This window comes from Leuciscus leuciscus, assembly GCF_965113295.1.
Source record: "Leuciscus leuciscus genome assembly, chromosome: 19".
Classification (NCBI taxonomy): Eukaryota; Metazoa; Chordata; class Actinopteri; order Cypriniformes; family Leuciscidae; genus Leuciscus; species Leuciscus leuciscus.
Window position 1 is genome coordinate 10087251 of NC_138743.1, and position 24654 is coordinate 10111904.

The window sequence follows — 24654 nt, forward strand, 5'->3', positions numbered from 1 at the left end:
CAAGCTCTATAATGAGAGTAAATGGTACCTGAGATTTTGAAGTCCAAAAAAGCACATCCATCCATCATAAAAGTAATCCATACGGCTCTAGGGGGTTAATAAAGGCCTTCTGAAGCAAAGTGATGTGTTTTTGTAAAAAATATATCCATATTTATAACTTTATAAACTGTAATCACTGGCTTCTGGTACGCGAGTCTAGTTCCGGCCGAAGAGTGAACTCTGACCCGATGCAAATCAGAATATTTGAATGATTTCTGAAGGATCATGTGACACTAAAGACTGGAGTAATGATGATGAAAATTCAACTTGCCATCACAGGAATAATTTACGTTTTAAATGGTAAACAGTACATTATTACTATTTTCACTGTATTGATTAAATAAATGCAGCCTTGGTGAGTATAAGGGCCTGTCCACACGGAGACGCGTTTTGCTGTATACGTATACATTTTTTATCGTATTGGCGTTTCGTCCACACGGATCCGGCGTTTTCGGAGACTGAAACCGCTATTTTTTTAAACCGGGTCCCAAGGTGGATAAATCTGAAAACGCCGCCCTTTGCGTTTTCGTGTGTACGGCCAATCCGTACATTTTGTGAAACGATGATGTCATCACACCAAGTGTCAACTAGTCAGACACCGTTAAGTCACAGCAACTACATTTATGGTTTTTCATATTGTTCAACAAAGTTCTTGTTTAAAAAAGAAAAGAAAAAAAGAAGCTACCGTGCCTAATATTATTGTTGTATACAGCCATAGTATACAGCGCGCAAGGTTTATGCTCATGCTTTTAGTCTTCTTCTCCGTTTTTAGTGTATGTCTGTGGCAGAATTACAGCGCCACATACTGGTCTGGCATGTATACTACATCGTTTTGAGTCGGTTTCAGTGGTTCCGTGTGTACGCAGATATTTCTTGAGACGACGCCGTGTTTACGGAATTTTTTTTTTGAACGGGGAAAAAAAATATCGGATAGGGAAAGCTCTGGCTTCGTGTGGATGTGGCCTAAGAGACTTCCTAAAAAAAAAGGGTAGCTCAACATTTTACAATATGGTCTCATATATATATTTTTTTATGTATATCAAAGCAAATCACAAATATCTCTGTTTGAAAACCAAAACATAGCTTCTGTTTTTACACAAAAACCCTTGGGACTGAAACCGAAAGCTGTTTGTTGTACAAGGCATGTGAAGCTCCCCTTTTTCAAGACAGTCTTCTTCTACCACATGTAAATCTTTTCATTTTGTACATTTCAATGGCTATAACCAAGCTACACCTTTTGACTTTCAGCTGCTCTGCCAGGATTCAGATTCGGTTTTAGCGAAGGCGCCACGCTCTTTCCCTGACATTTCTACGCGTGGCGCGGGCGTGCTTCACTCCAGTGCTAAATGTGTAGTCATCGCACTGCAGTATTCATAAATATAAACAGTCCTCCATCTGCTAACGCACATTTTCAAATGTCACATCTCGGTCTGTGACAGATGCATCTGCTTTCACTCCAAACATCTCTCTCCGAGGGACGAGAAAAGAAAGTCTGTCGATTAGCAACAGCTCCTTTTGGAGCGTCATGGCAGCATGCACTTTTATTTTAGGAGCTCCAAATGAATTCAGTTCTGCTAAACAGGCTAATTTCATGCTCTTGTGGACAAACAAAACTCTTCCGCTGGCATAAAATGTTTGTTGTGCATCCATCCATCCATCATAAACACAATGGATTCCTGTGATGGGCCCTTGTTTACATGGGAAGCTTTATTAGAACCTAAGCCAGTGCCCTGAATCTCCAAGACAAGGTGTTTCTCAGTGCCGACGGTGACATCAGCAGAGACATCTGAGGTATGTGTTTTTCGCCTAGCAACAGTACAGGTGCTTAAAGGGCGTTTTCTCAGAGGACCTATTGAAAAATTTTATGAAAAAGCAAATAGTTCAGGATAATTTGTCTCAGTTATGTTTCAACTATCCCACTTTGTCTCAGATATTTCTCCCAAAAAATTGCTGATTGTTGACAGTAAGTGTATAGAATAAATTATAAAGTTTCATTTGACTATCATTTGTCTCAGAAAGGTTTATATCATGCAATTCTGACTTTTTCGTGCAATTGCAAGTCTATATCTTGCATTTTTGACTTATTGCATTCTTGACTTTTGACTTATAAACTCGCAATTGTGAGTTATAAAGTGCAGTTCTGATGGGGAAAAAACACATGACTTTTTTCTCAGAATTGCGAGTTTATATCTCACAATTCTGAGAAAAGAAGTCAGAATTGCGAGTTTATATCATGCAGTTCTGAAGACACGCAAGTCAATTGCAAGAAAAAAGTCAGATAAAAAGTCGCATTTATCTTTTCAGTTGTTTTATTCCATGGTGGAAACAAGCTTCCATAGGAAAGCTAGCAGTGCTTTGCTAAAAATTCAAATTGGAAAAAAAATTACTGCAAAAATATAAACAAAACAAACATGAATTCAGTGATGATGATTATGCTGATTAAAATTATGCACCTTTTGCTTTAGCTGTGGCACAGTTGGTTTTGCACATGTTCATTACACACGAAAGCTGTTGTGCTGGCGGGACGCAGGTATGAATCAGGTTTCCTATCTAACACTTATTCGCTATTGACTCTGTTCCAGAATCTTCCCACACAGGCAACATTTTAAGTCAATTGAAGCTTTTGAAGCATTTGAAGACTATTCCAAAGAGTAAGAAAAAAACTTTTTAGTTTTCTAAAATTCTAAGGCATCAGTTATATACTTTGCAGATAAGGCAATCCCAAAATGCATTGCAACCAGCAATGCCCAATAGAGAGGAGAGTTCCAGCCTTCATTAACACAAATATTGGGTCGGTGTCCATGGACCTAAACACTATTTCATTTTTTTATGTTACATTTATTGCTGACCTCCCAGTGTGACAATCTGCCGAGAGTAAACCTCCTTGTGAAGACAGCCAATTAGAGTGTGTGTGATGATCCGGACCCTTCTGCCGGTCCTGTGGTCATGCAATTGCTGTGACAATAACAGAGACTCCAGAAGTCAGCAGAGTGAGTGAGGTCTGTATGCCAAGCAAATGTCTAACATGTCTTCTGATCTTTTAAACAACAAGAACAGACACCTGTAACCTGTGCCATATAGGCCTACATCTATTTCAAATATGATTCGTACCAAAGAGATGTATTCTATTTTTGTATTAATTAATTTACTAAATTATTTAATTAATTGAATTAAATCAATATATTGTTATTTTAGGAAATTCATTTATTTATTTATGTATTATAATGAATAATAATATAATACATGTAAATTATTTGTCAATACATTTATTCATTTGTTCATTAATTAATAATAATACTAATAATAACAATACAACTAAATTAATTAAAGTAAATGTATGCATTTATCAATATATTACATTAATTATTATTATTATTATTATTATTATATGGGAGCGTGTGCAGTGTGCCATTATTTCTTTTGTTGTGACTTACAGTATTTTACCCTGTTTAAAGGTAGTTTATTTCATCATTCCTAAAACACTCTTTAATCACTGCCTCTTGTCACTTATTCTGTAATATGGATGTCTTATAGTTGGAGTATTGTATATTTAAGTTATGGACATTTTAGCAAAGTTTTCCAGAGATTGAACATTTGATGCACTGAGACTGTGAAGCTCCATGCTAATTGATTACCACTGGGTTAAAGGAGGCAGCAGGTTCACTATAAACGTTTTGCTTCTTTTCCCTTGGTAATAAAACATAGCTGGAGCAACGAAGATGTTTAAGTACCTTTCTGAGGGCGAAAAATTCACATTCGTGTGACATTAAGCCATTAATATTTCGAACCACTTCTCATGTGGTGACATCACTTCATAGCATGCTGACACTGGATGCTAGCTGCGTTTGAAATATCTCGAAGCCATGTGGCATTATGGAAGTCCGTAATGCTTATTATCATCTTTGTGTAAACAACGCTTCTAGAAAAAGAAATAGAAATAGAAAAAGAAAAGAACAAACCATCTCAAATTCTCACTTTCTGATACTTTAGCCACTTCTACTAGACTTGGCCTGTCTAAATAAATAAATAAAGTCTATCCCTGGTAGTCTTAATCTTTCATTTTGTTCTGCCCCAGTCCAGATATCACGGTGTTAGCCTGAGGGAAATATTGCTGTAACTCTCGCCTGCAGAAACCCATTTACTGATGGATAGATGATTGACAGTCATCCTGGGGCCGAGCCTTCCCATCTTGATCCCCTCCAAACGCCCTCTGATTGCTTTCCGACAACAAACAATCCCTGATGATGGAGAATTATCCCAACACGACCACTGGGTTTTGTAAGCATAAATAAATTGCATGTGTAAGAAAACTAGTGTGACTTCAAAACAAGGCCCTTTACCGTGGTGTTTGGAAGAGCATATCATTCTTGGCCCTTTGGCTTTAAAGGGATACTTCAGCATTTAGCATTAAGGTTTGTATCAGTAGAAAATCTGTAGTATTTTCGAATTACCGTGCTTCCCTCACTCATATCCCCCTGAGACGAGAGATTTATGTATTTTTTGTCTGGAAAAAATCCTCCGATGACGCAAAAATCATCATTTTGCTTCATCTGAGGATTTTTTGGCCAGAGGCTAAATACTACAGCCAGTAGTAGCTAGTTCCGCATGTTCTCAACCCGCCCATAGAGGGTGGGATCTCACTCACAGAATGTACACAAAGTGTCAGCCATCTTTCTTTGGAAGCTAAGTTAACAGGCTCTTGTTCTGTGGAGAAAGCTGAGTAGTAGGGGTTACTATCCTCTTATTCCCGGACATGTCCGGGATTCGGCTTTTGCTTTCCACAGTCGCCATTCATTGTTTACTTGCACACCTTTTGTTTCAATCTAACTGGATTCATTCCGATTGTTGAATCTGAGTGTAGTGTTTACATGAACGCTAAACAAGTGATCGGTTGATGTGCGTTTTAGCATTGCTAAGAAAATTCCCGCTCCTCCGTGAGAGATACCAGACCGGTGCGTGACCTTTGTTGAAAAACTCTAAGTTTGCTCAATAATTGCCTTAGCACACACTAATTATCAGCAAATATTATGTCTTTGATTTATTTCCTAAAGCACTGACTGTCCTCTGTGATTTAGTAATGGTAGGATGTTGTTCCAGCGGAAATGTTTTTATTAGAAACAGTAGGGGACATTCAGACGGTCATAATTTTTCTCAGTATGTTCCTTTGTTCATTGAGTAAATCAAATCTCTTGTTTCTAGTGGAACACCAGGGTTTTATCTGTAGTCAATATGCCTCCCTTAGATTGCATTTCACAGCATGACTATACAAATATGCTCAAGCATAGTCGTAGGTCAACAAATAGAAATCATGATTTGTTCCTTTGATCTGAATATGTTCATGAATCTTTATATTGAACTTGTATGAGGTTGATGGACCCAGACTATAACGCTTTCTGCTGAAATATGCCACCTTTGTTTTCTTTTCATATACAGTGATTCAGTGCTAAACTTGTCAATGAAACTATAGCAAATGCTTTTTTTATTTTACATTTACATTTTTCATTTTTCATTTACATGAATGCATTTGGCAAGCTCTTTTATCCAAAGTGACTTATATTGCATTCAAAGCACAGATTTTATCAATGCATGCTTTCCCTGAGAATCAAACCCACAACCACAACCTTGGCATTGCTTGCACCATGCTCTGATTTATTATCATAAATCATTACAAAAACTTTCTAGTTTTAAGTGTCTTCAGTCAGTTTTTTATAAATAAATACAGAATAAAAAATACACTACTTTTATTCTGCAAGGATACTATAAATTGATCAAAAGACATTTATAATGTTACAAAAGATTTCTGTGTTTCTTGAACTCCAAATCGGCGAATTAGAATGATTTCTGAAGGATCACGTGACACTGAAGACTGGAGTAATGATGCTGAAAATTAATCTAAGAAGGATCGATGATGTATTGACTCATTATTTAAATTTGGTTAATTTTGAAAAAAGTTATAAATAAATAAAAACAATGTACCTTTACATTGTAACCAAATTTTAGAATATTGTGGTATTTTAATTACTGTATTTTTTTTTAGCAAAAACATAAAAAAAGATATATTTATTTAAAATAAACACTCTGGTGATTAATAGGGATGTTTTACTGTTTTGAGACAATACATCACAACAGTATCAAGCTACAGGATCCTAAATACATACTGTTCTTTGTTTTGATTGGCCTAGCAGGGCATCAACTACTTCCTTTACCGCTGTCCACCATCACTCACTGTAAAGCATGCTGGCACGTCGGCCCATAATTCCTATTGAAATATGGTCTCATCCATCTCCAGACACTGTCCTGACAACCCCTCACTGCCAGGCCTTCTTTCAGGCCGTCCTGTCGCAGTGACTCTGGCACGGAGAATAATGGAGGAGTGTTTTGTCTGCGGGACCCCTGCCGCTTTGCAGATTGAAATGCTGATGTGTTGAGCAGTCTGTCCTGCTATTTGACTGCTGATGGATCGCATTTATCCACTCGGCTGATGTTCATTACACCTGTTAGAGAGACAGGAAGCAACAGAGCGGAAGAGTGAGGCAACATGTACACTTTATTTAGCCCATGTCCTTCTCTTTCTGTGGTAAGAAAAAGAAGATGTCTGTCCAGCACATCTTGGGTCTGACTAGGCATTTCAAACTTTTTTAAGGATAAGGTCCTTCAAATAAATAAACCCTTTGCAAGGGACCTCCTTCTAAAATATAAAGGTAGCTATATATTTATACTATTTAAAGGTAGGGTTGGCAATTTCGGAGATGCTAGCTAGCTTTGAAAGCTTAAGATCCCACCCTCCTATCAGAGCGCTCTCCAAAACCACGCCTCCTACAAAACACATGAACACGCAACAGCCAGAGCAGAGTCTGAAAACAAACAAAATAGCATAATATTTTAGTCGACTAAAATCTAATGGGTTTAGTTCAATTGTAATGCATCAAGTAAGCATTTCTCTATAATTTCCAAAATGACATTTTGACACGATTTTGTTTGTATTTGTCCGTTCAAGCACGATTAGACAGGTCTCTTTCCCTGTTGTCACGCTTTTCCATATGTCTGCTCTTCTCTTTCTCCCAGACGTTTACATTTTTGAAAATTTTATGAGACATGCAGCAAGTGTATGATAACTTATGTCCCGCTGCGTTGATAAGCACGTTACAATTCAAATGTGCGCATCCACCACGCAGGACATCAGTTCTGACTGGATCTCTTTCCAAAAGCATCCCTCCCTAACATTTTCGTCTCGTTTTTATTCATTATCTATTGACGAAAATGTCAATAGATGTTCGTCATAGTTTTTGACATTCAAAACCGGTTAGATATATATATATTGAAATTGTACAAAAAGATTATACATTTTTAAAGTAGCCTACATCTTGTTATTTTCCAGAGACCCTTCATACAGACCCTAAATATGTTGTATAGCAGTTAGTTCCTTTAAAAAGTTTGAAACCAAAGGCGTTTGTGTACTTTGTGTGCTTGGATGATACCGCATTCAGTCAAAGCTGTGATTCACTTTTTGCATCATGATGGCTATTTATGTCCGTCATTGGAGCGTGATACATGTGTTTCTGTAGACAAACAAGGCTTTGCCCTGCACTGCTGTAAAAGTGGTATTGATTCGGTGGAAACAAATCAATCCAACCATTCAGGTTCTTTGTATGTTTTAATAAGAAGCAAGGGTGCACTGAGGCCTCGGTTTGTATTCCACAGAACGAGAAGTGCTAAGCATCCCTCTAAGGAGGAACAGGGCTTATTCAGGGAGAGTAATTCAGGAGCCTTTCAGACGGCCAATGTCATTCTCACGCTGAGATAGACACTGCAGTGTGAGGTTGGGCAAGTCTTCAACAAAAATGTCTGCCGTTAGTGTGCGTTTTGAAATGGATTAAAAGTGCTTTATCACATCACCCACACTGGCTGGGCAAACAGTGAAGCCATTTACGGAGGCGGGTGAGTGATTGATCCTCCAGCAGCCTTTAAGAAAACATAATGGGGACTGTGACTTGGGGCCCTCGGATGATTCACTCTGCCTCAGAAAACGCTGGAGGCAAGTTTTCGACAAATGCTAAAGAGACACTTTTGTTAGCATGGATATTTGGTAGTTATTTCCTTTTGTTCTTAAAAATCAATATAATCAGGGGTTATTGTTTTATTCAGATATGACGTATTTAAGTTTGGACGCGTCATATCAAAATAAAACATTAAAAAATATATGTGGATTTTGGATGTGGATGAATGGAAAGTTAAGCATTTATTTGATTTTGTATCAAAATAAAACATTAAAAAATATATATACTGGATGTGGATTTTGGATGTGGATGAATGGAAAGTTAAGCATTTATTTGATTTTGTTTCTGGCTGTCAATTTATTGTGTCCTTGCTGAATAAAAGAATAAAAAATCGTACTGACCCAAAACCTTTGATTGGTAGTGCATATATACAGTATAGCTGCCTTTCTATGTTATAGAAAAAGGGTCAGTCATCTCAAAAGATTGGAGCACTGATTGGACAAGAGTCTGTTTAGTGCAACATGAGTCATCAAAATGGAAGAGAAGGACTAAAGTTTCATTTTGTCAGTTTTTAGGAGTGCACTAGCATGTAGATGACCTCAGAGCTAAAAGACATGGAGTAAACTACACACAATTCTTATTTTTATTCCTTTTTTGCACTTCTTAAGGACTATACTCTTATATGCTGTTGTTGTTGTTTTCCCTCAGGAGGAAAATTACAGGAGGTTCCTACATGAATGGCACGCTCAGTGCTAAGCTTCAACACTTGTAGGACCTAAAATCTGTCTTTAAAATACACAATCGCTGCTCTCTAGAGGGATTTCATGGGGCATTCAGCGTGTGCATCACATTTATGCAGCTGTGCATCTGTAGGTGTTAGAGTAAGGGCTCTGACTCTTTCTTTCTGCTTTGTGTCTAGGCTTGGCGTGTGTTTCTTAAGACTGATGGATTTGTTTGAATATGTTCTCATTGCATACTCAAAGGCAAAGCCCTGGTAAATAGTCCTCCGCTTGTGTAACTGGCATTCACTCAAATGACCCAGGATATTGCAAACACTTCAGTCGCCAGCTTGCGGATCATTAAGGCTGAAAAATGGCACACAAAAGTGAATTTGGAATATGAGATATGTGATTTCTTTCACCACTTGATTGTGGAATTAATCTCATGCCACATTTATAAGTATGTGTTGGCTGGATATTGCTCTGCGAGTCCCTTTGACGTCTCGCCACTTAAATAATTGTGCCTCAAAATGTTAAAAGCTTGAAACTGATTAATGATACAACAAAACACAAACCCTTCACTGGCTCCTAGAGATCCTATTTCCAGTGTGAGGCAATGTCTGACTTTGTAAATCATGGGTGTAAGTATTACCATGATCGCAAGCCAGAATATATGATCGTTTTAACATAAACTAATGAATGAAATCATGCATTTCTATTGGTTATAATTTAAGGTTTCTTACTGGGGAGAAATCCATCGCTCTCTTAGCCACCATTAAACAAGAGTGGACTGGATTTAGCATGATTGAAATATCCTGGAGTGCTTGTTATTTGACCTACATTGTTAAATAAGTCCGCGTTCAGAGTATTACATCTCGTAAGCTTGAATACATAATTAAAATTATTTGATTGCCGGGAAATGGACTAACTTTACGGTAAAAGCAAGTGCTTGGATGATGATCTTTGGCATTCGTTCTAAATATATACTCATATCTCTGGTGCCATTCTACTTTTGTATGGTGACACAGAAGCATATAGAGTGTTAACATGTCAATTGAAAGTTGGTATAGCATCTCTTATGACTCATTTTTCTCTCCTGCAGGACACAGACCTGATTATGACCTTTAACATCTCCATGCATCGCACCTGGTGGATGGAGAACGGCCCGGGGTGCAGGGTGACCCCCGTGACCCCTCCTCCCTCCTGGGCCCCGGAGGACCATCGCTACATCAGCATCGCCGGCTGCCTGCTGGAGTACCAGTATGTGGAGGTGGCCCACAGTTCCTTGCAGATTATCCTGGCTGTGAGTAATCCTTTACAGGGCTTTTCTTTCCTTTTGCTGTGCTTGTGATCGCGGCTTCTGGTATTAAATATGTATGGTCCTTTGTTATATGTCTCTTCTGATTGGTCGCTCGTGAAATTCTGCGATTAAATATTAGTGTACACTAATACAGCTAGACTATATAATTGACTGTTACCAAGGATGAGAAGCTGTGCTTTAGAGTGTGGAAAATTCAGCAGTCTTCGGCGCAGTACATTTGTTTTTGTCTGTTTAGAAGAAAACCAGTTGATTACACCAAGTCTGTAAATATCGGTTCAGGAAATGCTTCAGAGTATGAGAAGCATCGAGCAGTTTGGCCGAACTCCAGTGCTGATATTGCTTGAATGCGGGTTGTTAATAGGAGCTCAGCATGCTACCTTCCTTCGAGTCTTTATTCTTTATCTCTTCCATTACTTGCGACACCTGCTTCTACTCCCCCCTTCCACAATCAGCGTCTCTAATGCAATAGTGAAGTGAACCCCCTCCAATGTGGATTCAGCAATTCTCTGATTACAAGCCTGTACAATACTCTCCCTCAGCTTTCATTCTCATACAGCGAAATCTAATTTCAAACATGTTTTTTTTTTTCCAACGCAACATGAAATTAAATTTGACCCTGTTTACTGCATGATTCATCAGTCCACATTATTTTGTTTTCATAATCTAACTGTAATATCCTTCGATTTCTTACAAAAAGACATTTGTTTTCTTTTGATGTAACCAAGGCCGCCGGGGCAAGGAAAAATGTGAACCAGTAATATCAGAGCCTGCTTTTTTTTATAGAAATATTGTGTTTCACTTGCAAAAGTATCATTTACAGATGTTAAATGGGTAGTTGACATGCAATTTCAAATAGCAACTGCAGTATCATGCAGTATTACATTCTATACATCATCTGTTTTAAACAAGATTTGTTTCTAAGTCTTGTGTAATTTTTGTGTATACAGTCCACATTTTATACCGTTTTTATTTTAATTGGGAGACACATTAAATATTTCTACTTAATGAGCTAAATTGTGGTCATAAATTGTGAAAATCTGGACTATTGGTGACCATCGTAAGCACCTAAATTATGATATCATGTTATCAACATAAAGAATTTAGGTTAAAATGCTGTATTGCCCCTTATTATCCCATACAGTATACAGGAAAATGTAATTGGTCACCATTTTTTCCCCCACAGTTTTTAAGTTTTTGACCTTTTGACCACCTTTTAGCTCATGAAATATACATTAATGAGTCTCTTAATTAATGAATTATTTTTAAACATCTTTTTTTGCCTTCACTTATTCATTTGTAATGGTCATGCTGTGAGACAAATACATTTTTATACAAATAGTACAAATAGTCCATGTACTCTCTCAATTAATATGAGCTCATTTGTTTTATCTACAGTTATGTATTATCTACATTTGAAATGTATTAAAGATGCTATACAAATAAAAATATTAATTGTATATTATAATTATATTATGTTTTTTATAGTAATATAATGCAGTTAAAAAAAGTATATATATATATAATTACAAATGTAATATTGTTATTTTATTATTATTATTATTATAAAAAAATTTGCTAAATCTTTTTTATATAGTTTTAGATGAATTGAGGAATGTCACACCACAGGAATTCCCAAAAGTATTTCATGTCAGTTACCAATACAAATATGCTTCAATAAATATAGTTGATGAACATGTTATCTGACTGGCAACTACCACTGCACGTTTTAATCAAAGACAACATTTGTGAACGATGTTTTGTTACTGATAACAAGCTTTTTGCACGTAATATCTCAAGTTGTAGCGTGACGTGCTGTAAGCGAGAGTGTTTCTTTGCGAGGCTGGTATACTGTACCTTATCAGCCGTGATGTCTGGGGGTCAGTAACTTTAATGGTGACCGCCTGTGTCTCATAAAGAGCTGCAGGCAGGTATCGGCTCCATTCGCCCCGATATTTATAGACCTTCCTCTGTTATGACTGATGTTCCTGTTGAGATATTGTATAGCGAATAGCAGAGGAGAAAGGCAGCTGCTTGTCTGTGCAGACAGAGTGCCTGGTGGGAGCTTTCAGCGGCTTTGTGGTGTTCTCTCTCCAGAGAGGAGAGTAGGCCCCGCTATAGACCTTATTCAGAGCAGCGCCATCACAGGTATGAAAGCGAGGCTGTGAGGGATAGACTTACCATGTTTTCAATGGCTCTTAGATCACTTATCATTTTCCACAGCTCATGTTGTCTAGAGTTGTCCACTGAAATTTCTTAGAAAGACATTTTTGCAGTGTTTCGTCACTTCAAAAACATTAAATAATGTGAAAAGATGGAAGTCTATCCCTCACTTCCCCTTAAAAATCAAAGATGGCGCTGCTGTGAATAATGGTCTATTCCCTTATTAATGGTCTGATCTCTACTGCAGGAAGATGTGCGGTTTAGGGGCGGTGCTATACACCCACATAGGTAAATATAAAAAAATCCCTATTTTATTTTTTCTGTCTGCTTTCATGTAATTACAGAGAAGCTCTGTTAGATTGCTTGAGGATGTATGAGAGGATCCCTAGGCTGCTGAGGTGTTTTATAGTGACTTCACACATGCCATGTAATTAGGCATGTGAGTTGATGAAACAGATCTGAATGTGGCGCTGTGGAAATGACAATATTGAAGCACACCTGCTTCCCAAAGGAGCTTCACCCTCTGTCTGTAAATGTGAGGGATTTCACTAGCAGTTTTTTTTTTTAACTGTACCTTGTGATGAAGTACATAATTTGAGAAAGTACTTTTCAGACTGCCATATAGCTCATCTGAAAACACATCTTTTATTTTATGGGAACGTTCTCTAAACCTGACAAGAAATGGTGTAGAAACAATTTTCACAAATTTAATTTCACAAATAATTACAATGCAATGGCAAGTAACACATTGAATTAAACGTGAAATTTTGAAGTGGATAGACTGAAATAGTATTTTATTGTAAAATTTCTTTGCCTGTTATAAATCACCTGTTCATCTGATAAATGGCTTTGCCCAGCCAGTGTGAGTGATGTGATAAAGCACTTTTGATCCATTAAAAAAAAATTATATATACTGTGTATGCAATGAAAAACAAAAATTGATTTGCTGATAATTTTAGAACAGGATTATTTTTTTTTTTAAATGAGACAGTTGTTGACATGCAGAAAGAGTACAGAGCTATAGAATGAATGTGAATGTAGAAGCTCAAATCTTATGGTCTTGGAAGAATTTAATGAGAAATGTTTTTTATTTCATAATAAAAGCTTGAGAAATACACCATTTTCCCTTCATTTAATTTTGTTGCTGTCTAGGAGATATTAAAGAGATCTCATTAGTGATTTTTCTTTCCTATGGGTCACACACACTTTTATATGCGGAATAAGAAATATTGTTAGGGGCTGTCAGATATTATGTAGGAAACTGTTGAAGTCATTGCATGTTCAATAATGCTTAGACTTCTAAACACAGAAACTGTTACAGTAGGCCAGGATCAATAAGACAATGATTGAATTAAGCACTCTCTGAAGCATTGAAAGGGACAAGACATATGTCTGTGTCAGCAGAAGTGCTGAGTTGAGTCCCACCGCTGGCTGCTCGGGCCGTTCCAAAGGACTGTAAAACAATATCAAGGCTTGAAGTTTATTGCTAGCGTTTTGTTCATGGTGTCCCTGCGGAGAGTCACAGTTTGGGTCGTTTCAAGAATCCACCTGAGACAAGCTTAGTTTATTGCTCCAAGTTTCTTGAAGGTCCAAGATTACTGAAGTTTCTTTTTTTCTAGTTTTCAGGTTGTTTAAAATGATTTCCCATATTTCATTTATATGACTTTTTTTGTCATCTAATACAAGTCTCACTATGAATATCCATTTTCATGCTGTACTTTGTGATGCCTGAGTTCACTTGTAGAATTTAAAACAATAGATTTTAATTTATAGTGTTTTATTTGTAACTTATTTGGACAAAAAAGTATAAAATTCTAATGTAATTTATCATTCGTACATTTATCATACCATTTATCATTAATCGGCTTTTTAATCTTTTTGAAAGCCTCTTATGCTCACCAAGGCTGCATCTATTGGCTCAAAAATACAGTAATATTGTGAATTAAAAAAAAGATTTATACATATATATATATATATATATATATATATATATATATACTGTATATACAGCGGGGGAAATAAGTATTGAACACGTCATCATTTTTCTCAGTAAATATATTTCTAAAGGTGCTATTGACATGAAATTTTCACCAGATGTTGGTAACAACCCAAGTAAGCCATACATACAAAGAAACAAACAAAAATAAGTTCAGAAATTAAGTTATGTGTAATAAGTTTTTTATTTGTATTTTTATATATTGTAAGACAATCATTTCACCATAAATTTGCCTCGACCAGTGCTCCTCGCAAGATTTCTGATAGAGGAGTGAAAAGAATAATCAGAAGAGTTGTCCAAGAGTCAACACCAAGTTGTGTGGTGTTTTTAGGGTAATGTGCACTGCCATTTCTCCTCCAAATATGGTGTGTATTATGGCATCCAAACAGTTCAATTTTGCTCTCATGTGACCACACTATATTCTCCCAGTATTTCACTGGCTTTTCCAAATGTTGTGCAGCAAACTTTAAATGAGCTTCAACATGCTTTTTTTTCAGTAATGGAGTCGTGGTGAGCGTGCACACAGGCCATGGAGGTGGAGTGCATTACTTACTGTTTTCTTTGAGACAACAGTACCTGCTATCTGCAGGTCTTTTTGAAGCTCTCCACAAGTGATCCTTGGCTCTTGGACAACTCTTCTGATTATTCTTTTCACTCCTCTATCAGAAATCTTGCGAGGAGCACTGGTCGAGGCAAATTTATGGTGAAATTATTGTCTTTCCACTTCCGTATTATGGCCCCAAAAGTGCTCACTGGACCATTCAGAAGCTTAGAATGGCGCCTATAACCAATGCCATCATTATGTTTTGCAACAATTAGGTTGCGAAGGTCTTGAGACAGCTCTTTGCTTTTACCCATCATGAGATGTGTCTTGTGTGACACCTTGGCAATGAGACCTTTTTGTAGGCCATCATTTGGGACTGAACCAGCTGTTATTAATTTCCACTGACAGGGGCCTGGATTGCTTTTTAATTACTGTAAGTTTTCAGCAGTTGTCTTGGCTTTACATGCCTTTTTGCGCCTCCCTTTCTTCATGTGTTCAATACTTTTTTCCTGTGTCATTTCACATTATTACACATAACTTAATTTCTGAACTTATTTTTGTTTGTTTCTTTGTATGTATGGCTTACTTGGGTTGTTACCAACATCTGGTGAAAATGTCATGTCAATAGCACCTTTGGAAATATATTTACTGAGAAAAATGATGACGTGTTCAATACTTATTTCCCCCGCTGTATATATATATATATATATATATATATATATTACATATATATTTTACATTTATTATAAAATGTATTTATTCCTGTGATGGTAAAGCTGAATTTTCTACTTCATTATCGCATGATCACATGATGAAAACACATGAAAATGACACATTTCTTATTATTTTCGATGTTGAAAGCAGTTGTGCTGCTTAATATTTTGTGGAAACTGTGATCCAAAAAACTGCATTTATTTGAAATATTCTAAATGACTTTATTTATCACTTTTGGTCAATTTAATGCTTCCCATCTAAATAATTTTCTCTTATTTTTTAAACATACTGACCCCAAACTTTTGGACAGTTGTATATATGTATTTCAGGCAGCATCATTTATCACAAACTAACTTTTAGCGATAATTACTGTATGTGTATTATCCTTTACATACAGTAATGTTTGCTGTTTAAATCTAACAAGAATTAAAAGCATTTGTCAAGACTGTCAGGGCTCAGATGTAAGTCATACAAGAGCTTTATCATCCAGTGTTTCAACAGTCTTTGTCTTGCCGTTCATAATGTGTTTTCTCTGGACTCTGGGCTGTTTTGCCGCCTCACAACGTGTTTCTTTATGTTTCAGACCCTCCCCAGTTGTGTCTGGATGCATAGACAACATTTTCAATCATCCCCTCAAGCTTTCAGATACATAATGATCGTCTTTGTTCCCCACATAGGAATCGGGGTGTTGAAAAATTGACTCGTTCATTATTTTCTCCTAAAGCGAATAAGTGCCTCTTTGATCAGTTAACTATGGTGACAACCGCTCGCTCGCTCCCTCTCCGCACTTCTCGTTTTATCTAGCTGACAAGAACACAATTGATCAGCACATTTTTGTTTCAATAAAACACAGTCATTTGACAGAACACAAAGTGTCCAAGTAATAATTTCTTATCTCATATTTATTAATGAAAATAACCTGGGGGTTAATTCGATTCAGTAATATGGAGATGGATGTGGCTTGTTGAAAGGCCGTAGATGTGAACTACAGTAATGACAGCTCGATCTTCACACACACAGAGATAATTATGTGGATTACAGAGGAGGCATCTGGGAGGGAGTGCTGTCATTTCCCTGCTAGCCAGCCACTTTGTGCTTTTCTTTTTCCCGAACGGCACCTGCAGCAGGCTCCTAGACGCGCCTTTGCTCCCATTGTTTTCTCGCGTCAGAGCAACAGTGCGGCACCTTCAGTTAATTAGGTTTCTCTTCCAGCCGAAATGGATGTGGAGCCTTCGACCATTCATTTACAAGCATCTCAGACATTAGTAAGGCTGCATGCATCATTACACAGTAAGGGAGCGTCAGTCTGAAAGTAATTAAGTAGAGTTGTATGATAATGAAAGGCCCGTGGTGTGAGCTAATATCGGAATCGTACAACGATCGCTTCGTGATAATCCCAGGTTCTCTTGCTCTCCTTGTCTTCCTCTTGCACTCTGTGGGGGGAATTCACCAATGCAGCATGATATTTCAGTGCAAAAACCTGCATAATATTCACTAAACACCTGCAGTTCAACTTGACCGGGTGGTTTATGCACTAGCATACATATTTAAATGAAGTCATTAAGTCATTTGTCTTTCTGTTCAGTGCAGACACGCCTCTTTTCTATGCAAATGAAGCTTATTATAGAATGCACTTTATTTATAAATCTCAGCGCTATTTGTCTGGTGTAATTAACATGTTTGTCTCCGCCCGCAGAAAACGGGTGGTATACGGAATTTTATTTAAATTGATGGTTATAAATATCTGTGTTTATTTTCTATAAATGATCAAGTGATGCAGAAGAGCAGATACATTCTGCATATTAAAGAGCAAAATTGTAGGCAATCATTTTGTTCAAAAGTTTGGAGTCAGACATTAGAGGCATTTATAATGTTACGAAAGATTTCAATTCCAAACAAATGTTGTTCCTTTTAACTTAATATTCATCCTGAAAAAGAAATGCATCACAGGTTCAACAAAAAATATTAAGCGGCAAAATTGTTTTCAAAATTGATAATATGAAATGTTTCTTGAACAGCAAATCAGCACATTAGAATGATTTCTGAAGGATCATGTGACACTGAAGACTGGAGTAATAATAATAATAATGCTTAAAATCACAATATTACTGTATTTTGATCAAATAAAGAGACATCTCTCAAAAAACTTGTCTTACCGAACAGTAATGTCTAATTGATGTTCAAGTCAAGAGGAAATCAAAATGGACTGTTAGCAATCATACAGTGTTAGTTTAGCCAAAAATAAAAATTCTGTCATCATTCACACCCCCTCATGTCATTCCAAACCTACAGTACGTGACTTCGGAACTCCAAAGAAGATATTTTGAAAAAGGTTGTTGAAAGTCAATTGTGTTGTTTTGGACCCTCATTGTATGGACAAAAAAAACTGTTCCACAGAAGATAGAAAGTCATACATGTTGGGTTTATTTTTGGGTAAACTATCGCTTTAGAATTGTAAATAATGTCCATAGCATATTATAACACGCCGTTATATTACGGTAAAATAGGTTGCAAATGCCATTTCATGAGTATGTAGGAGGGTTACCCTGCACACACAAAATGTTGTTCCATGCCAATTTATTGCATGGTCAGTGCCTGTTTAAGTTTATTTAGTATTATCTTTAAGAAGATTCTTCTTTGGGCCCATGACTAAATCTCTAGAAAAGATCAGGATTATATGACAGCACTCGTGTGAAATATCTCCTCATTTGAAGATGCCACAGTGGACTTGAAACTTGTTTCTAAACAACCCTTCTGCAGACACAAACTTTGGAGGTCCTTTAGAGGAGAGTGTGTTAATTTCCTCAGGTGCTTGGGTAGAAACAGAGTGCGCACTTGTATCCGCTGCTGGCTGCAGTGAGTGCATTATGGAAAAGACAGAGGAAAAGAGGGGAAGAGAGCACCGATGGTGGGATAACACTTCTCATCTGTGATTAATGCTCTCTCCCTCACCTCCTGCCCTGAGTACTCGTGAGGTCTGTTGTGTTGCTATCCACCAGCGTGTAGACAGAGGAGGAGGAGGAGGAGGCTCTCTTGTACCCGCTCGTGTAATATGCAGAAAATTGGACTCACCTGAAACAAAACCCTTTTGCCATACGCAATGCTAATGTACTGAAAAAGCATACGTCAAACTGACATTCTCCACAGAAGTCCTTTGTGAGGTTTAGCTGAATGTCTGGCATATATTCATTTTCGAGAGTCCACCTCTGGGCCGTTGGGAACTGTTCCTGGGAAGATTTCTCCTTCACAGTGAAAGAGAAGGAGAGAGTGTTGGCAGGCAGTTGGCCAAACCTCTGCTCTCTCTCTCTCTCTTTCACACAGACACAGATATGAAGGGGAGAGTGGGGGCTCTCGTATGCATGGATGCATCAGTAAATGGGCTGTGTCCAGCACACCAGAGCAGCACTGATGTCGCACGGCCCCGGGATCTGCCTGACCATGAGCAGACTGTGTAACCAGAAGGTCTTCCCATAGACAGTCTAGTCAAAAGACCTGCTCTCTTTTCAGGGTTTGTTGCCATTTGGAATTTAATTGAGAATATCTTTAAAATGCCAAATCAATTTTTGAATTTAAATTAAAGGGATAGTCCTCCCAAAAATGTCCTCACTACTAAATATGCCTTCGGTCAACTGTAAGTGGTATTATAACAAAGTGGAAGCAACTGGGAACAACAGCAACTCAGCCACGAAGCGGTAGGCCATGTAAAATCACAGAGTGGGGTCAGAACATTTTGAGGCGCACCGTGCGCAAAAGTCTTTCTGCAGAGTCAATAGCTATAGACCCCCAAACTTCATGTGGCCTTCAGATTAGCTCAAGAACAGTGTGTAGAGAGCTTCATGGAATGGGGTTCCATGACCGAGCAGCTGCATCCAAGCCTTACATCACCAAGTGCAATGCAAACCGTCGGATGCAGTGGTGTAAAACACTCTGGACTCTAGAGTAGTGGAGATCTGTTCTCTGGCAATCCGATGGACGAGTCTGGGTTTGGCGGTTGCCAGGAGAACGGTTCTTGCCTGACTGCTTTGTGTCATGTGTAATGTTTGCTGGAGGGGGGATTATGGTGTGGGGTTGTTTTTCAGGGGTTGGGCTTGGCCCCTTAGTTCCAGTTAAAGGAACTCTTAATGCTTCAGCATACCTAGACATTTTGGACAATTTCATGCTCCCAACTTTGTGGGAACAGTTTGGTGATGGCCCCTTCCTGTTTCAACATGACTGCACACCAGTCAAAGCAAAGCCCTTAAAGACATGGATGAGCGAGTTTGGTGTGGAGGAACTTGACTGGCCTGCACAGAGTCCTGACCTCAACCCGATAAAACACCTTTGGGATAAATTATAGCAGAGACTGTGAGCCAGGCCTTCTCGTCCAACATCAGTGCCTGACCTCACAAATGTTCTTCTAGAAGAATTGTCAAAATTTCCCATAAACACACTCCTAAACCTTGTGGAAAGCCTTCCCAGAAGAGTTGAAGCTGTTGCGGCTGCAAAGGGTGGGCCAACTCCATATTAAACCCTACGGATTAAGAATGGGATGTCATTAAAGTTCATGTGCATGTAAAAAGACGTCCCAAAACTTTTGGCAATATAGTGTATATAAAGGTGTCACGATACCTGGTAGTAAAACGCATGAAGATGAAGAACTAGGTTTAAACAGTCTTTAAAAATATCCAAAGGTATCTCCAACAAAAGGCAGGCAAGCAAACACAACGTAGCATTAATGAGACCGGACAACTGAACAATGACAACACTGGAACTTAAGTACTAAGGCAAATAAGGTTAATTAACGATACACAGATTAAATGAATAATTAATCATATCTGTAGCCATAGAGACAAACTCACATAGAGGTGGTAAACTAGAACAAAGAAAACATGAAACTGATGAATGCAAACTTAAAAGTCCAAAATGCATCAGAACCTTGACGATAGGGGTTCCCCCCGGTTGAAATTGCATTCTGCAATGGTCATGTGTGACCATATGACAAAGTCACAGCCTTCTTTTATGGTTAGTATGCTGCTTCAGAAGGTAGGCAGTAAGTCAGCTCTCTAGGACGTGCAATGAGAGCTTCAGTATCTAACGCAATTGCTTTTTATTCATCTTGCATGATGTTTTAAATATTAAATGCCATCTCTATTACAGAGACGATACAGTAATGATAGTGAGCAGCTTCAAGCATCTTAAGCATGTGGACTATGAAAATTTCACGTCATGATAATCTCTTCAATGTGGGCGCTGGGTGTATTCTCATCCCTGGTGGTTACCTCGGCATCAGCTGTCACGACTGTGCGGCATGACATATGCTAACAGAAATCTCAGCTAGTCCCGGTTTGTGTCAAGCCTCAGTCTGTTCTCATGCAGAGGAATATAACAGGCCTCTACTAAGATGACTGGGTCATGCCGGGTTTATAGGACTTATGACAGCTGGGGATTTTGAGTCACGTCCTTTTCGTTATTATACCTGTCCCAAACCTGCGCAGTTCTCAACAGGCAGCTGTAGCCGTGAGTCCAGTCAGACAAGTCAATGAAAGCCTCTATTAACAGCAGCTATACTGATGAGCTTGAACATGTTCAATGACACTCATAATCAATCAAGCTTTGTTTAAAACATCTCTTTATTATGTAGCCTTTTAACAATATATTGAATATATCTTAATATCAGTGTGCTGCAGAATGGTTTCCTTTGTTTTATTATTTTTATTATTATTATTATTATTATTATTATTATTATTATATTAATGTAAAATAAATGCATTTATTTACTTTTTTTATTTTAATTAACTAATTAATTTGTTTAAATTAAACAAATATTTATTTTTAAAATATTTATTTTACCAAACCTCTGGCTTCTGAATTTTTTTTAATACATTTTTTATGGTATTTTTATTTAATGAATCAAGTAATTTTAACCAAACAGTTACCAAGTAGATTCAATAAGTGTTTAATGCAAGAAATTAAAGTCAAATGTATATTCACCCATAAAACATTATTTTGTATTAAACTGCAATATTACCTGCATATGTTTTTACTAAAACATTTCAATACATGAGAAATGCCATGTATTTTTACCCTGCTTTAAAAACAAGTCATGCAACTGAATCAGACTTTTGAAATGATATTCATTTAAATAGTTGGTTTGAACTAATTTGAAAATGATTTGATGCTGTTTTTACGACTTCTAAAGTTCAAATTAAAAACATCTTTCTTAACACACATAAGCAAGGAAGGCAAAACTAATATTGATGTAACTTAATGGCTAAATAAAAAGCAAATAATGTAGCTTAATTTTACATTAGCAGTAAGATCTTCACAAATATATTGTGAATATATATCCCTAATTAGTCTGTAATTGTTTAGTGAGGGTCCATTAACGGCAACATTAAATGAATGAGCTTAAAGCTATTTGCATCATATTTGCATCGTATATTAATAGCCTCACTTTTCCGGTTTTTATGTAACTTTTTTGTATAGTAAGCCTGTTGATTGAGTGGTAGAATTTGCATAACTCCCTGTGCGTTAACAATTCTCCCTGTGCGCCGTCTCTTAAGATTCATGGGTGGACATACTTGCTCAGTTTAATACTGCTTGCTTTCTGCATTCTCAGGATTACTGATTGGGATCCCAGGCTCTCACATTCATTTTAACAGCTGAATAGACGTGTCTCTCCTTCCACTGTTTATTTCGATGCCTATTGTTCTGAGCTATGTGTGACAATGATAAGAAAATGAAGGAAAGGTGAGTGCTAGGTTTGTGAGGGAAATATGTGTCCCATCAAATGGGAAAAGACAAACACTGAATCAAATTGGATGCTATCATTGCAGAAAGGCTAAAAGGATTATGTGCTCAAAGGCAATTTTTCAAGCTCTGACATGGCTTGTTGTTTACCATGGTATATTTTAACCCCTTTTTCCTGAAATAAAGAGAGCTGGGTCAACTAGTCTGTGCTAAGACACCGATCAGACGTATTTGGTTAGCAGTGTTCTTGTGTTTAAAAGCAGTCAGACAGAATGAAAGGAGTCCTGAGATGTGTTTTTAACTTAAAAATGCAACGCTCGTAGAACATGATGATAGACCAAAAATTTTTACAAATATTTGGAGCCCTATAGACAGTAATTGATCTGAAATTTATTGAGGGCTTATTTATGTGCTTTGAGAGCAGCAGAGGTGCTTTAAAGAGGATGAAAGGTGCTGCTTCAAAGCGGATGCAAAGACGGTTGCGTGTAGTGCGCTGACAGTAAAACCCTTTCGGATAAGTTTTGCCCTCTAAATTCACCACCTTCAAATTACAGCAGCTAAATAATAGTAGAGCTAACAAAATCTGAATAAACTAGTCAAACTCACTAATTGAGTACTCAGTTATTGGGTGACTACTAAACCATCCAGGGGTGCGTTTCCCAAAGGCATTGTTAGCCAACTACGTTCACAAGTTCTGTCATTATCAGCATAGTTCAACGAGTCAGTGTTTCCCGAAACCATTGATCCAACGAACATTCGCAAACAGCATCGAAAAGTTCAGACAGCTCTCGACCTGTGGTTAGAAGCATAGTTTCTAGTTTGCATGACATGTGGACTTAGTAAATCCTTATCTTGAGCAAAATAAGCAAGCCGACATTCAGTACAACCTGTATCTTTTATTTAGAATACATACAAAATGTCATTTACGTCTTTTAGTTTGTCAAGAGATTTAAAGCACCACTTTTGGAGAGTGCGCATGTGCGAACGTGCTCTACTATAAGAACGAGCCTACGATTGAATTTGGAAATAAAGCAAATTAACTGAGAAAAATGAGAAATAGTCCTCAGATGCCATGTCTGTAATTTAAATAAAAACATCTAGCGTTAATTTGATCTCAAAATGTTTCAATAAAACCTATGTGGTTAAATGACCACTTTGCGACAATATGGTTCCGGGAAACAGTCATGACTAGCGAGTTGATTTCTTCAACGATGCATCGTACTATGGTAGTGAAGCAGCAAGTTACGTTGTTGTACGGGAAACGCACCCCTGATGCAGTCATTCTGAGTCCTGTGGTATTTATTTATTTATTTATTTATTAAACTATATAATTACTTTAAATGTATTGATTTATTTATAATGTACTTTATAATGGGGACTTTTTTCAACATGAAGGCTCAACTAATCTCACTATTGAGTCTATTTTCATCTTAAAACTCCTTAAAAAGGGCATTTAAATACGGATGCATCCATCTCCCATTAGCCATTATGCAGATGTGACCATTCCTTTGCATTTATATTGAAACAACAACATTAACCTTTCTTAAGCTGTCAGTCCATGAACGATTTATGGAACGCCTAAAGAAGAATAGGTAACTGTTTTGACAAAACATAACACCCGGAGGAAAAGAAAATCAATCGACTTCATTACATGCCAATCCCTCAAGACCTCTGTGGAAACCTATTGCCATAGCCAATTTCGATTCAAGACTTAATTTGGTGGCGAGGATGAGTTGTGCACTGCAAATCATCAGCTTGGCAGATGCCAGTGTAGCAGGCGATTGCCATCAGCTCTCGTAAATGTCAACACTAGGCCGAACTCCCCCGGTGATCTTATTCAAAGTCTATTTTTGTTTCTTTTTATCCATTTGTTGACCCCTTTCATTCTCTTTCTTGTCTTGCTATTTTCTCCGTTATTCTGCCGGAGTGAGTAACGATGCGGGCCGCGGTTGAGTGACAGGAGGTCTGATATCTCCGGCGCGGCTGACGTGGCCGAGCATCTCATCTGATAAGTCAGAGAAATCGGAGACCAAGGCTGAATGGCGGAGCCCTATTACTCAAACACCACACGAGCAAGAGGTTGACAAGAATCAGCTGAGAAGAGCTAGTTGTATACAGCCGTGATCAGAATTATTGGCGCCCTTGGTAAATATGATCAAAGAAGGCTGTGAAAATAAATCTGCATTGTGTATCCTTTTGTTGTTTCATTCAAAAATCACAAAAATCTGACCTTTTTCAACAAGTAAAACAAATGAAAGTGTGTGTGTGGGTGGGGGATGGGCTCACATTATGAAATAAATGTTTTTCTCGAATACACGTTGGCCACAATTATTGGTACCACTATAAATTGTTCTAAGTAAAATATCTCTGAAGTACATTCCCCTTCATATTTACAATTTTCAGCACACCAGGGTGACTAAGAACATGAAATTATC

General features: G+C 37.6%; 1 protein-coding gene across 2 annotated transcripts in view; it reads left to right on the forward strand.

Moving 5' to 3' along the window:
* The window catches only part of nkain2 (sodium/potassium transporting ATPase interacting 2), a gene marked incomplete at its 3' end in the record, with an annotated part of 163981 nt that overhangs the window by 110799 nt on the left and 28528 nt on the right, over positions 1-24654 (forward strand). For both annotated transcript variants that reach the window (XM_082148325.1, XM_082148324.1), the window contains exon 4: positions 9858-10058. In XM_082148325.1, coding sequence (XP_082004451.1) covers positions 9858-10058 — 201 coding nt within the window. The remainder of the gene's footprint in view (positions 1-9857; positions 10059-24654) is intronic.